General features: G+C 45.4%; 2 protein-coding genes across 5 annotated transcripts in view; one reads left to right on the plus strand and one right to left on the minus strand.

Annotated features, from left to right (window-relative positions):
* Positions 1-16,384, minus strand: part of FAM181A (family with sequence similarity 181 member A) — a 227,070-nt gene that overhangs the window by 118,926 nt on the left and 91,760 nt on the right. The window lies entirely within an intron of this gene.
* The window catches only part of PRIMA1 (proline rich membrane anchor 1), an 84,906-nt gene that overhangs the window by 8,042 nt on the left and 60,480 nt on the right, over positions 1-16,384 (plus strand). For all 3 annotated transcript variants that reach the window (XM_045014788.1, XM_045014786.1, XM_045014787.1), the window contains one exon: positions 2,474-2,624. In XM_045014788.1, coding sequence (XP_044870723.1) covers positions 2,474-2,624 — 151 coding nt within the window. The remainder of the gene's footprint in view (positions 1-2,473; positions 2,625-16,384) is intronic.

The raw sequence follows: 16,384 nt of genomic DNA on the forward strand, positions 1-16,384 counted from the left end.
ATGCTCTCCTAAATCAAGGTCTAAAAATGCATTTTAGACATTTTTTCTTAATTTCTGAGTCTTATCTCCTCAAAATAGGATCTTGCATAGATTCTTATTTTAAATATGAGTTTAAATTAATTTCAAAAGAAGTTGACTTTGAGACCTCTAGAACTAAATACTCATTGCAAGTTATTGGGATGCTTGCATAATTTCACTTTTACCAGAGGTTCACCTCTCTTGCTTAATCTTTCTACATTTTCTGTGGTCTCAGATGAGTCATTTTAGGGTTTGTCTATATTTTTAAAGTTGATAATTGTATAAATATTAAATTACTATTGTAATGTATCAAGATGCTGAGTATATTTTATACCAGGGGTCACCAAATTAAAAACACGAGGCAACTGATGCCTACAGGATCCCACAATGGCCCATAGCCACCTTTATCATTAGCACAGAGTGCATGTCACACAGGCTATAGGTCACAGCATGTGGTATTCCATCTTGATTGAAATGAGTGTGTGATTCATGTGGTCCTCAGATAGACAAAGTTTGGGCTGTCTTGTCTTATGTTTACAATAGCCAGAAGTGAAAGGGCTAACACAATAGATACTGGACATAAAGAAAAGGTTGTTTTCATAGTACAGAAAAGAGATCTAATTTGGCCCTCAGTTCTGCCATAAATCACCATCATCACCATCCTGGCAAATCCCAACAGGACTTGGCCTCCTTGCAAACTGAGCACCATCTGGGTCAATCTCTGGCAAAGTTGCCTAAGGTGGTGTGGTTAGGGTTAGCAAGTGTGAAAAATCGGGACAGGGAGTGGAGGGTAATAGGAGCCTATATAAGAAAAAGACCCAAAAATCAGGACTGTCCTTATAAAATCGGGGCATCTGGTCACCCTAGGTGTGGTTGTATACTCAATCTATGTCCACCGCTGGCAACATCTTGTCATGCCACCGAAGCTTTTGATGCCCACATGATTGCAGGGCTGTCCAGAGGATTCAAGGGGCCTGGAGTCTGCCGCCGAATTGCTGCCGAAGACCCGGCACTTCGGCGGTGGGTCCCGGGGCGGAAGAACCCCCCACCACAGGTCTTCGGGGCACTTCGGTGGCGGGTCCCGGAGCAGAAGGACCCCCCGCCACTGAATTGCCGCTGAAGACCCGGCACTGCGGCGGGGGGGGGGGGGTCCTTCCGCCCCGGGACCTGCCACTGCAGGTCTTCAGGGCACTTCAGCAGTGGGTACCGGAGCAGAAGGACCCCCCGCCGCCAAATTGCAGCGGAAGATGCTCCAGGGGCCCGGGCCCCGCAAGAGTTTTCCGGGGCCTTCGGAGCCAGTGAAGGACCCTGCTCCAGGGGCCCCGAAAAACTCTCATTGGGGCCCCTGCGGGGCCTGGGGCAAATTGCCCCACTTGCCCCCCACCCCTTTGGGCGGCCCTGCATGATTGCTGGCTGTGTAGCAGCGTTCCTTGATATACACACTTAGGAATCCTTTGGTTTTCCATTCTTATAATATGTCCATACAGAGAAAGCTGCCAAAACTGAAACAGTACTGATGGAGGCAGTTGCTGGGTTTGGCTTGGAATAGCCTCATTTCTGATCTTGTCCAGCAACTTGATATGATGCAGCTGACAAAGACAATGAGAATAGAAAACCTCAAAATAGTGTTCTTCAGCCTTCCTCAGCACCCGTATTTCACTTCTCTACAACAGAGCTGGTATAACTGTAGTTCTATAGATCCGCGGCACCATAGCCGGCTTGCTATCACGATGTATCCAGATAGAACACAGAAGGGCCCAAAACATGGCAGCAGCTGCTGATATACAAGTGTCCAAATATTTCAAGCATCCTCTAGCACTGTCTGTGATGCTGCCCAAATATTTGACTGTTGCCATCTGTTCAATGTCCCACCCGAACAGGTTAATACTGAAGTGGCTGTTATCTGGAGATAGAGGCTGATTGATGGTAACAGCCAGGGAATTAGTTTTATCTGGATTAATAACCAACCAGATCAGCCATCAGCTGCAGTGATCTCACCAAACTAAGACAACAAGAAATTGAAGCAGAATGGCGATCAGCTCAATGCCACAGACAGCTGTCACCTCGAGCTTTCCATCAATCACTCGGTATCAATATTGAACAACAATGGTGACAGACCACAGCCTTGCCAAACTCCCGAGGAGATAGGAAACCATGCCATGTGCATGCCATTGACTTAAATGCAGCTTTCCGTTCCATTACAGAGCTCTTCTATCAATAACATTCTCTTCCCAAAGACGCCAAGTCACCTCATCAGATCTCACCAATTTGCTTGTACTTTTTTTTTACCTACTTCTGCCGTAAGGAAAAGGAACCTAATTCTGTCCACAGAAGCTAATGGGGTTGTATGTGTGTGCCTGAGGGCAGAATTTGGCCCTAGGCATCTTGTAATGTTTATTAACTCTCTTTAGCTTGAGATACGTTTCCAGGAAATAATTCATATTTTTCTTTACAGATCATTCAAGGTGAATCCCAGAAGTCATGTTCCAAGTCTATAGCAGAGAAGGTTACAGAGAGTTGCCAGCAAATCTGCCAGTGTAGACCACCTCCTCCATTACCACCACCCCCACCACCTCCACCACCTCCTAGGTTGCTTGTGGTCCCAAGTAAGTAAAGATTGGTACTGCTGCCGTATGTCAGAGGGAGGAGTGGACAATGGGGGGCATTTGGACAGATGGAAAGTGAAAAAGTGCGAGAGAGAGCACAATTAAACTTGGTTGTAATTTTTCACTTAGTGAATGGGAAAAAAGTTCTTGGTAAAAGTAGAAATGTATTTTCTGATTAATTAATAATGTACTGTTTTTGTAGAGGAGCCAGAGAAAATCCTTCCCCTCATTAAGCTTTGTGTTCCCTTGCACTCAATGACTCACTAATGATCTAGCCTCAGGGAATGTATTCCCCACCTTGTTTTCTATATTTTCCCCTCGTTTGCATGATCATTTTAAAATATTTTATGACTCACTTGTTACTGGGTCTGCAGCTTAGAGATCTTTATGTAGCTTCCCTTACGTAAACCACAAACAAATCAGCCTCCATGAATAAGCTAAAAGCCAAACAATATGACTGGAGTCAGTTTTTGCTCAATTGAAGTCAATAGAGCTATGCCAGTTTAAACCAGCTGTCAGGCTGGCCTGTTGTTCGTAACTTGATTATTTAAAAGTACAGTAACGGTGAGAGACATGTCAAGAATGAAAAGCCCAAGCAAGCAGACTGTGCTCTCAGCCACATATATATGAAGTGCAGAGACACAAAATGCATATCCTCAGCCCCAACCAACTGGTGCATTCAAACTCCAAGTAAATGGGAGGAAATGGGTACATTTTACCAGGCCCCGGTCACAAGGCCATCACTCGTGAGGGAAAAAAATCAGGCTAAATTGTAGATGTTTGAGTTCGACTAAATGTTATTTATATAATCTCGGTGAGTATGTTTGTACCTTTTTCTCTATCGGTGTGGGTTGGGATGGAGGCTTGTGTAGGCCCAGTGAAATGTTGCTCATGCACACCCATTATGCCATTGCTATTACAAGCTATAGGCAGGAGTAGTAGTTGGAGGCCACTTCTCCCATCACATACAGGTTTGTGGACCACTGGGCCCATACCATGAAAGGATACAATAGCTCAGCCCACCCACGCCACATTGTTTCTGCACTCCCACAGAGATTTTTCTAGAGTATGGAGTGTGAATCTCTTGAATGGTCTCTACAGCTTGCACCATAGTACAGTAGAAATGTGCTGTTTCCACTGTTTTGGGAGTCTTACATTGCCAGGAATAGGGTGGTCAGGCAGAGGGAATGAAAACAATGTGGATCCCCAGCCAGGAGGTGTGAAAATGGAGAGTGCTGCCTCTGTGAACTCCGGATCTCCAGACTACATGAGGTTGAGTGAGAGGGTAGGGCAGGTGGTGGCATACCTAAGGCTGGGGCACAACGGGCCCCTACTAACCCTGCAAAGGTTCCACAATAATATTTAATAGGAACTGAATCTAACTTTTAACTGAGTTTAATTTTTACATGAATCATTTCTGTGCTGTGGAACTCCCCTCATACACTCTCATGTAACGTGTCATCCCTCAGCCTGATTACCTGAGAGCTCCACATCAATCAACCAGAGCTCAGCCAATAGATGAAGGTCTAACCAGGTGATCTCAAGGCCAGGGATACAGGCTTCCAATGAGAGCAGCCATTCCGAGTCTGCTCAACGTCGCTACCATGGAGCAGCTGCTTGGTAATTCTGACAGACTGCCCCAGTCCCAGCCTGTGACTGCTCCTGCTCTAGCCTTGTTCCAGCCCATCTCTTGGTTCTTGATTTCTGCTCTGACCCCTGGCTCCATTCCAGAGCCCGACCACTAGGTCTCACAGCTGCTGCTCCAACCACTAGACCTGATTGCTGTTGCCTCAACCACTAGGCATGACCATCCACGTCTCAGTTTCTGATAGTTTGTGCAGACTACCTCCTTTTGTGCTGGCTCCAGCAGCTGAGATGGAGACCCCTGGAATGTCCATCACCGAGACAGAAACATAGAAAATTAGGGTTGGAAGAGACCTCAGGAGGTCATCTAGTCCAACCCCTTGCTCAAAGCAGGACCAACCCCAGCTAAATCATCCCAGCCAGGGCTTTGTCAAGCCTGACCTTAAAAACCTCTAAGGATGGAGATTCCACCACCTCTCTAGGTAACCCATTCCAGTGCTTCACTATCCTCCCAGTGAAATAGTGTTTCCTAATATCCAACCTAGACCTTCCCCCTGCAACTTGAGACCACCACTCCTTGTTCTGTCATCTGCCACCACTGAGAACAGCCTAGCTCCATCCTCCTTGGAACCCCCCTTCAGGTAGCTGAAGGCTGCTATCAAATCCCCGCTCACGCATCTCATAAGTCTGTCCTCATAAGTCATGTGCCCAGCCCTCTAATCATTTTCATTGCCCTCTGCTGGACTCTCTCCAATTTGTTCACATCCTTTCTGTAGTGAGAGCCCCAAAACTTGATGCAATACTCCAGATGTGGCCTCACCAGTGCTGAATAGAGGGGAATAATCACTTCCCTCGATCTGCTGGCAATGCTCCAGAGATGACAGAGTTGGTCCAGAGCCTTTGGAATCAAGTTGCCCAGTTGCATCTGGAGAATGCCTCCCTCTGCTCACAGATCCTGGCAGCCACAGTAACCCTAATACAGCCAGCTACAATATCTGAAGGTTCCATTGCCAGAAAGATTTGATTGAAACCACCAATAGTTCTGTGGTTTTCATAACCAGTGCTGCCTTTTGTTCCTGATGCATCCTACAATCTATCCCACTGATCAGACCAAGCTGGGGCTTATCAGTTTATTGACTGCTGAAGCCCTGTGGGGGCCTCACTGCTCCTGGAACAGACCAATCTAATCAACAAGTTCATCCAGGCCTTCTCTGTAATATTTGAGGATCCAAATCACACCTGTACCACCAAGCCCACCCTGTAGTTTCTCCAGCAAGGCCATCAGCCCGTCTCAGCCTATCTGCCCGTTTTCAGCATCTGGTCCCCAATACAGAGTGGAATGAGGCAGCACAGTTTTACTATTTCTGCCAGGCTCTGAACTATGACATGAAAAGATTAATTGGCACAGGTTGAATCTCCCATTAGTTTGGACTCATATATTGAGCAGTACCTCCAGACTGACAGTTGTTTGTTCCAGTGATGCCAAGAATAGAAGAGGTAATACCCACAACTCCAGCCTCGTCCTGTTTTGTTCCAGCCATCCCATCGAGCTATCCCAGAGCTGGAGCCTATGCAGATTGATGTGACGCAAAGGTATCTCACAGATCAGGAGAAGGCATATCGACCGCAGAACCATCTTTGCCTGTATTTTGGGAGGCAGGGCCACTTTTCCATGAGTGCCTCCTTAAATCTAGACCTTGGGCAGACCTGGGGAAATGATCATGTCCAGCACCATTAGAGGTGGACATAACCTCAGAGTTGAGTCCTCCATGCAAGTCCCCTCTTGGCAGTCATGAATTGTCATCCTCCAAACCATCAGGTCTTGCTGTCTCTGGGTCCCAGCTACATCTGGGGTGAATTTCACCCAACTTGAACTAGTGGATTCTGGTGCATCTAGTAATTTAATAGATGTTGGATTCACTAAGGCAACACAACTTCTGGTGAAATGGAAGCCCACTCTGGATCTAAACTGAAATCTGAGATCAGAGACTCTGCATTTCAGATTATGTCACCTTGCTTTCTGATCATGCTTGGTATTCCTTAGTTCTCAGTGCATGATCCACACATCTCATGGAAGAAGCTCAAGATATGATTTGAGTTGAGCTACTGCTGACAATCATGTCTAGGTGAGTCAAGGGCCAAGGAAACAAGAACCAGTGCTGAGAAACCTACTGCCTTCTGTGCCCAGCAGATTCAAGGAGCCAACAGCTCATTAATCCCTGTGAAATATCAAGAGTTTGTTGACATATTTGATTAAAGGAAAGCTAATATTTTGGCCCTGCACAGACCTACAATTGTCCCATCCATCTCCACCCAGGGGCTAAAATTCCATTTGGCTGGATTTACTCCTTATCAGAGCCAGAATTCAGGGCCCTACAAGAATACCTTGACAAGAATCCTGCAAAGAACTTCATCCGTCCAACCACATCTCCTGCTGAGGCCCCAGTTTTATTTGTGAAAAAGAACCTTGTACCTTGTACCTTTATATGGACAAGTAGGATTTGCCACTGATCAAAGAGCTGTTGGAAAGGATCTGTTCCACCAAGGTATTTACCAAACTCAATCTTCATGGGTTTACAACCTAGTCCATATCTGGGAGAGCAACAAATGAAAAACAGCATTTTGCACCCATTATGGACATTTTGAATATCTGATTATGCCTTTTGGTCTCTCCAATGCCCTAGCCACATTCCAGCACTTTGTCAATGATATTTTCAGGGATGTTTTAGACCAGTTCGTGGGGATCTACCTAGATGACCTCCTCATCTTTTTGGAAAGTCAAACCCTTCATGATCAACACTTCCAGATGTAAGCTCGAATGTCTCCAAGTGTACAGCCTGCATGGAAAACCCAAGAACTGTGAGTTTGACAGCTTTTCTCTTGACTTCTTAGGCTGTGTCATTTCTTCTGATGGATTAGGTATGGACCCCTGCAGCATGTACACAATTGTGGACTGGGCAGCCTCAAGGAATGTCCGTGATGTCCTGTGCTTCCTGGGGCTTGCCAATTTTTACCAAAAAATTATCAAGGACTTTTTGAAGGTGGTGACCCCAATTACCCTGCTGCTCCAGAAGAATACCACATTTACTTGGATTCAGGAGGCCCAAGTTGCCTTTAATAGATCAAAGGAAGCATTTATATCAGCACCCATCTTGGTACATCTGGACCTGGCAAAATCCTTCATTGCTGGAGGAGACACCTCCAATTATGTGATCAGAGCAGTTTTGTCACAACAGCACAGGCACCAGAATGTACTCCTCTCTTGTGCATTTTATTCCCAGAAACTCATGGCCATGAAAGAAAACTATGAATTCTGTGACAAAGAACTAGTGGCCATCAAGGCTGCTTTTGAGGAATGGCATCACCAAGATTCACATTTCCTGGTCCAGATATATACAGATCATAAGAACTTGGACTACCCGTGAACTTCAAGGGCTCTTAACCAGCATCCAGTGGTCCCTTTTTTTTATTCAGGTTCAGATGAACACTAACCTGTCATCCATATACCCAGAATGGTAAATCATATATACTGGACTGCAAGGGTGAGTACTTGGACAAGAAAAATAAGGGTTCTGAACTTACCAGAGTATGAAACCCTGCCGTTTCACCCATGTGATGATGAACAATGACTTGCTTTCTTTTGTGAAGCCCTTCCTATCCCACAATCCATTTGTAGTAAATGTCAAGCTTATGTCAACCTGTACAGACTTAGGTCCTGACTCAAAATTCTCTTCCAAGAATAGGTTTCTCACATTTAGGGACTAGATCTATGTCCCTAATGGTGAACCACGTCCAGCAATACTCCAGGTCTGCTACAATTTGCCCCTGGCTGGCCATTGGAAAATATTGCGGCTGTTCTCTCGATATTTCTGGTGGCCAAAACTACATCTGTATGTTAAGTCCTATATTGACTCCTATGATGTCTGTGCTCAGATGAAGATTCCCCCACACTAACATCTTGGTGCTCTGATTCCACTGCTGATTCCCTCCTTCCCTTCACCAAATTCACATACAATAATTCTGACCACTGATCAACCTGCCAGAGTCCTTTTTATGACAAATATGGTTTCCACCCTTGGTTTCACCCATCCGTGCCACAAGCCTCCTAGGTACTTGCAGTTTCCAACCTTTTCAAAGACCTTCACTGCATCCAGGAAGAACTGAAAACCCACCTAGAGTTAGCCAAAAGAGATTAGAAGCATTACATTGACCTCCATCAGTGGGCAACCCCTCAAATTGCAGTTGGAGATAAAGTATGGCTCCAACACAATACCTTGACTCTACTCAGCCTTCAAGGAAGTCAGATTACTGATATCTTGTCCAATTCTGGGTGATCCAGCAGATCAGCCCTGTGGCCTTCAAACTCCAACTGCCTAGGGCGATGAAAATGCACCCAGTATTTTACATCTACTTGCTGAAAAATTACACTGACCACTCCTCCCTCGGATGAGTACAACTGCCATATCCACCCATCGTAGTCCAGGGGCCTGAGGAATATCTAGTGAAGCAGATCTAGGCCTCCAAAATTCTCTCAAGGAAAACCCATGTACTCTGTTGATTGGGAGGGTTATGGGAGCCAGACAAAAATATACATGCACCTGACCTGCTTCAAGAATTCCATTGGTCACACCATGATAAACTTGGCTCAAAGACACCTGGTAGGCATCTTTTGAAGAGGGGGTAATTTAATGAGTCATTTGTGAGCCTAATGAGTGCTCTCTGAGCCTTAGGCTGATGAGCCATCCCTGAGTATGATTGCCTCGGGGCTCCACATCAATCAACTAGGGCTCAGCCAATCCACAGGCAAAGGTCTATCCAGGTGATCCCAAGGCCAGGGATATAGGCTCCCCATAAGAGTAGCCACACCAGTCTGCTCAATGTTGCTACCTCACCAGGAGTATCCCCTGCTGCTTGGTGGTTCTGACAGACTGCTCCTGTTCCAGCCCCAGCTGCTTCCTGCTCCAGCCTTGTTCCAACCCCACTCTTGGTTCCTGATTCCTGCTCTACCCCTGGCTCTGGTCCCTGGCCGAACCACTAGGCCACTTCTTAGTTCTGACACCAAGAAGTTCCGAGGCAGCACCCAGAAGCAGACTCTCCTTGCAGTGTAGTTCCCTTGAAAGGTGGAGGCAGGGTTAGCCCCACAAAACAGACACTATGTTGACTGGGCTAGGTGAACAATGTGGAGGAAAATCTCTTGTGACATCCCCAAGCTCCTTCATGGGTTTTCTCCACATAAGGGCTGTTTTAGGGCCTTTGCAGCAATGTTTAGATTCTCCTCCTAGATGCTTTTAGTTCCTTCAGAAAGGAGTTCCATATTCCAGAGTATCTATCTAATTTGTCTATATTTTTGCAAATTAGTCTCTCCAAAAAGGCAACCTGCACTATTAATTCCTACCATTGCCTTTAATAAACTCCCTGGGAGGTCAGTGTTGCAATGTACCCTTCAAGTTATTACCTGAAGGGAAATGTAACCATTCTGTAGTGTCTCTTGACTATTTATCACTCAATTTATCAGTCCCCAAAGGTTCTAATGGTGCCTTACTTCCCAAATCCCTCTTCTAATGCAAAGACCACCAACTCTTGCACTTGGGGGTGAGAAGGCATTCACTGAACATGTGAAGAAGGGTATTTCATAAGTTTATTACTGCAGAGGAGAAAAGGAGCAGAATTTTCCAGTGTATCTTCAGCTAGGAGAGTGTCTTGTATCTCTGCCATGCCACAGGAGTCTAAGGCAACAAAATAATAGTGCTTTGAACCCTTGGAAAATATACTGTCTACTGACAACTTGAAAAAGGGAGATCAAGGTTTTAAATATCAGGAAGAATCTTTGTCAGCATTTGATAAGACACTGTGTACATTTATACTCACTGTTTCCCTGAGCGACCTAACCCCAAATGACTAATTTTTTAACAAGTTATTTTGTTTTAAATGTATCAAAAAAATTGCACGTCCCATTCCCTAGTACATTTTAGACTAGCAAAAGACTAAACCAAAACCTTAAGTGCCATGAATTAACGTAAGTGTCCAGCAATCCCTCTATTGCAACAGTGTGCAAATATTCTTGTTAAATATCAGTGTTATGGATGTTTCCTCTGAACAACTGTAGTGCCCCCTCTCCACCTGGTTACCTTTTTTAATGCCAATCTGCTTACAGGTGTTGATGGACAGGTCTGGGTTTTTCTGGATCCCACCACCCACTTAGCAGGGTGTATCGTCTTTATTTTTTCCTATGAATTTATTTGGCCATGCCTTCACCCACCTTGCTCCTTCCTGGCAGGGTTACCAGAGCAGCTTGGGAGGAAAATTTTAATTACAGGGTAATTCCCACTTACTCGCCAGATAGTTGGAGACTTCCAAGAAATAACACAAACACATACAATATATTCAACACAATAATTATATTAAACAGGAGACAAATAAACATAACAGGGTAAAACACTATTTTTAGGGTCACCAGTGCCCATGCTGATAATACCCATGACTTTCCCCAGTCACGTAACCTGATGCAGCAAATATAAGATTAGTGTCCCATTGGTACACATACTTTGTTGGGGTCCTTATTGATTTATGGCCACAAAATTCTTCTCCGCAGTGGTCTAGCAGTGTGCTGACTGGGTTCAGTACAGCCCAAAGGACTCACAAGTAGGAGGAGGTGGTAAGTCCCTTTATAGGTTTAATATGCAGCAGGTTATAAAATCCCCAAACCCTCACTCCCTGGCTTGAGGACACAGTTCAGGGAGTAGGGGGTCCCCAAAACAAGTTCCCTGACTGACTAACTAAAAGATGGTGCACTCACAAACTCCATGAATGATCCTCAGGTTCAGAGATGACTCTGGACTCCTCAGTCACTGCAGAGGGGCTGATCTCTATTGACAGGGATCCTCTTCAGACAGGAGTCAGGCTGCTTGTGGTCCCAGGATTTCCCCTCACCACAAAGGGGTGCAGAGCTCAAGGTGCAGATTACACAACTATACTAAAATCCAAACTGTAGTTTTCTAGCTCAGCATCTAGACACACTCACAGCAGGCAGCAGCCCTGGAGCAGCAGCCAGAGCAGAGCTGACCATGTGGTGACTGGTTTCACCTAGGGAGCTGGAGGGCTAACTCAGCCTGGCTGGGGAAGTTTCCCAGTAACACTCTACAAACTGGGAGTCATCAGAGGGAAAAGCCCAGCTGAGGGATCTTGCTGTCAGGTCCCTAGAGGCCAGTTCTCAGGGGGTCCCTGCATGCAGGCCTGGGACTCACCAGCTCCCCACACAGCCAGTCCAGCCTTGCCCTAGCTGGCTCCAGACTAACTCAAAAATGGCTTCTCCCCTTTCCCGATCTCCCTGGGAAGGGCATCTCACTCCCTGTTGGTTGCTGGGCAGACTCTGAGTCTGCCTTGGCTCCCCCTCCCTACCAGGGACAGGGTGCCTCTCCCTGTGCGGCCAGCAGACAGAGCCCCAGGAATCTAGGTAATCTCCTTGGGGGGTTACACAACATTCAGGGAGAGAGGACAGTATAGGGACAGGACAGGCAGTTATTAAATGGTTGATGCTAGAATTGCACAGTGTGCAATCACTGTGAAATCATTAAAGTTGAAAGACTAGAGAGGCCTCAGCAAGAAGCATCAGCCCAGGGAGATTACAAGATCTTTATGTTTACAAGATAATGAGTCTGAACCCTCAGGCACTTTGAAAAGATTTAGGTCCTGATTCTCAAAGCTCTTTATCAAGCTTCCCACGCAAAGGCTACAAACTGCTAGATACAATTCTTAAAAGCACTTTGCAGTAGAACTGTTAGTTGCTAGAGGTTTAAGTAACTCCCAAATCATTCTAAAATTGCTATTGTGGTTTGAGACTACTTGTGAAAGTTCAGTAAGTACTAAGTTCTTTTGTACATTCAGTTATTGTGGGCCTTGAATGTCCTTATTATGGTTAATAGTAGGAGTGTTTGAGGGGATGATGTGAGCATTAGATTTGCATTTAGTGTCTGTTTAGACATTTGGGTATCAGATCAATGTGGCAAATGTTAAGCTCCGCCTACCATTTTCTTATTGAATAATTACATTAACTATACGTTTTGTGCAGTCAGTTTGTAAACGTAGTGACCAAATGTCAGACATAATTACAGGCAAATGTTGTATTTTCTCTGATGGAATAATGATCAGTTAATTCCCTCCACAGAAAATCAGGGCAAGGTTTCTAGCACAGCTTTACAGACCCAAAGAGTTAAGATAATTCAGATAACGTTCACTGAGCAGAAACTAAAACACACCTTTCGGCAGTCCTTGAATATTGTGGAAGCATGGGAGATTCTCAGTGATGCATTGCTGTAAAGATAACACTTCATTTGAGATGCTGGGGGAAGAATTCACAAATCGAGGACCAAGGCTTTAAGTCCCAGCTGCTACAAAATGCTCAGTGAAGTCAATGGGAGTTTTTCTTGAGTAAAACTGACTAAAAAACAAGGTTGTTGTAGTAATCAGGATTGTCCCAGGATATTAGAGAGACAAGGTGGGTGAGGAAATATCTTTTATTGGACCAACTTCTGTTGGTGAGAGAGAGAAGCTTTTGAGCTTACACAGAGCTTGTGTTCATGTTTGGAGAAGAGCTCTATGTAGCTCGGAAGCTTGTTTCTCTCACAACAGAAGTTGGTCCAATATAAGATATTACCTCACTCACCTTGTCTCTCTAAAAAGCAAGGTTCACATTGTGATTGACTCCTGCAAGAGTGTGCAAGGAAGAGAAAGGGGGCAAAAAGGTTCTTTGTTCTGTTTGCACCCCTTATTCAGCATCAGCAACATCCGCTGTCCCTCGACTAGCTACCCCCAAAAGAGGTGGCACGGTATCACCACCACACATGCCCCAGTAGTAGAGCCAGACAGCCCTATAAGGGAGTGTGAGTGTATTGGTTTGGCTGATGTTCAGTTAGTTAAACACCCACTAGTTAACAATTAGCTGAAATAATTGCTAATGTGTGAACTGAAGCCATGTATGCCAAGGATTGATTTGTTGACACTTGCATGTGCATAAATGGTTAGCTCTTTACAGCTCATGAACTCAGCAAAAGTCTGTCCCAAGCTCTCAGATGAGATAACAATACCATCAATTCAGTGCTCAAAGCCAAAATGAATTACATCATTGCAGGGGACTCCACATCTCTAGGCTATAATTGTACTATTTTGGTTTTCAACAGGAAATCTTCTCCTTTCTCTCTGGAACCCCTGGAGTTGAATTTCCGGCCACAATTATGGGCCTAATTTACTAATGAGTTGAGCTAGTGAAAATCCTATTTAAAAAAAAGACATCCAACCACAAACGCTTCTAGAAATGGAGCAGCTTTTTCGCATCTGTGTCAGCCCAAACATACAGTTCAGTTTGTGAAAGCTTGCACAGTTCATTCAGTGGGCCTTGAGGAAGGCTAAATAGATTTGGCCACATTAGTACAGATTGTCACAATATGCATTTGTAGCCCAGGTGGATCTGAAGGGCAACTCTTAGGCTGAACCCCCTCCAGCGTCAGAGGAAGTTTCAATGCAGAGCTCCAGCTAAATATTGTAGTTTGGGCTGCTCAGTCATTTATAGCATAATCCTTCTTACTAGTCATTTCCTGTAGAGAAAAACTGCAAGATGAAATCTAAATTACTGTGAGGCAAAAGACTGAGGAACAGTTTGGTTTATGCTTTTCCACCTGCCTAAGTCCTCGCAGAGGCCTCTGATGGGAGAGAGTCCTCCCGGAGGTGGGAGGGATATTGCAATTGCAGAAACAAGTTCAATCTCCTCCCTGCTAGAGGACCCAGTGGGGACTCCTGCATCTGCAAGAGCAGGAGGTGCTGCGGAGAGAAAAGGCCTGCTTAGGGCAGTCAAGTAAGTAATGATCCAGCATATGCCCTGAGCAGCCATCTACAGAGCCTTGACTTTCAACTAAAGCTTCCTTTCCCCAGTGAAACACCAAGGTCCCAGTGTCAGTCATCTCTTAGGGAGAATCCCTCTGGGGTGCAGGGGAATTCACCTCCCTACACAGCTTGGGTGAATCTGACTCCATAGTTATTCTGACCATAACTGTATTGTTTTCAATAGTGTGTGACAAAGTTCCTCCTCTACCTTGGTGGATCCTGCGCTTATTGGCAGATTTGCTCATCTCAGTGATCTTCCCCACAGTCTGGGTCAACTCCTCCTGTGTCTGATCAGGAATTGGGAGGTTTGGGGGGAACCCAGGCCCACCCTCTACTCCGGGTTCCAGCCCAGGGCCCTGTGGATTGCAGCTGTCTATAGTGCCTCCTGTAACAGCTGCATGATAGCTACAACTCCCTGGGCTACTTCCCCATGGCCTCCTCCAAACACCTTCTTTATCCTCACCACAGGACCTTCCTCCTGGTGTCTGATAACGCTTGTACTCCTTAGTCCTCCAGCAGCACACCCTCTCCCTCTCAGCTCCTTGTGCCTCTTGCTCCCAGCTCCTCACACACACTTCCTCTCCTCTGGCTCCCCCTGGCCTGACTGGAGTGAGCTCCTTTTTAAACCCAGGTGCCCTGATTAGCCTGCCTTGATTGGCTGCAGGTGTTCTAATCAGCCTGTCTGCCTTAATTGGTTCTAGCAGGTTCCTGATTACTCTAGTGCAGCCCCTGCTCTGGTCACTCAGGGAACAGAAAACTACTCATCCAGTGACCAGTATATTTGCCCTCTACCAGACTCCTGTACCCCACTGGTCTGGGTCTGTCACAAGTGTCATTAAAATATTAAACCCAGCCCAGCAAAATTCTGATTTTAATGAACAGTTTTGAGCTAGAGGCTAATTTGATATAAGAGCACGTATCAGGGAAATCTCAGATTTACATTTTAGCAGAGACTGGCCTCCAAAAGAATTTCAAGCAAATACATTGTTACTTTAATAGAGGGATGATGTTATTCTTTCACCTTGCACCAGGCACTGCAGGGATGAACACATCTACCACCTGATAAGATTTCTGAAGTGAGACTTAATGGTGCAGAACTGTGGCACGGTAGGAAGGATGGGTGGGTCAACATAAACTCATGCCACTAGAAAGTCCCGGTAGCGATAATTAAATTGAGAGAATATATTTTGCCAAAGGCTGGTCTAACGAGAAGACCTAAACAGTGATTTCTAAGTATAAGCAGAATGCTAAACCAAAAAAAAGCCATTTCACTTTGGGTAACACAGCTGTGAATTATAGACTTATGTTGATGAGCGGTGTTCGTATTTTACAAAACAAAATTAACATCCTATTTTCTCCAGAATATATTTCCTTTACTCTGGGGATTGACAGCTCCAAGAAATGGTAACAGGATTCAGAGACTTTAACATCTAGAGCTAAAACCCAGCCCAGGAAACAGTACTCACAGGGTATGGTGCAATTAGCTTGGTGACCTTAAACCATGGATCAGGTTTCCACATGACAAAAACCACCATCTCCATTGGCACTAAATTCTGCCCTTGCTGGCAGATCCAGCAGAGACAATAAAGACTGAATAGGCGAAGAGGCCAAACTCCTTGTAACCACATGTGGTTCTTACCCTATTCTAAACGGAATCTCCACCCCCAGTATTTAGCCCAGACTGACCCCCCTTCCTGATGTTTGATATTATTGGCAACTCAGATTACAACCAAACAGATGCTTCAGGTTAAGATTTATCCCCATGCTTGTTTTTTCCCCCCTGTGGTTTTCTGTACAAGACCTCTCTGTTCCAGACCCTACTTTTCTCTTCTGGGGAGGTGGGGGGGACGGGACTCTAGGCCTGTTGATATCCTGGTTGGAGCAAATAAGAGCCACCTACTAGTATAATTCAGCAGTTATTTCACTGCACCATCATGAAGTGTTCAAGCACCTGCCATTAGGATGCCACAACGGGGGAGCCTTACTCCCTGTGTAAGGTCCGAGGGCCAGATTTGTAAAGGTATTTAGCTCCTGAAAGATGCAAATAGCATGCAGTGAGATTTTCCAAAGCACCTAAGCAGGTTAGAGGCATAACTCCCATGAAAGCTATGGAAATTAGGTGCCTAACCTGCTTAAGCAGTTTTGGGGACCCTACTGGGCACCTAACTGCATCTTTTGTTACCTAATTAGCTTTGAAAATCTGGCCCCTAGTCTCTGACTTCCTAGGGATGATCTCTCCAGGACATATTGACGAGGCACTTTGTGAGGAAACTTGCATGTTATATCTGTTATGAGTATGG

This window comes from Mauremys mutica, chromosome 4, assembly GCF_020497125.1.
Source record: "Mauremys mutica isolate MM-2020 ecotype Southern chromosome 4, ASM2049712v1, whole genome shotgun sequence".
NCBI lineage: Eukaryota > Metazoa > Chordata > Testudines > Geoemydidae > Mauremys > Mauremys mutica.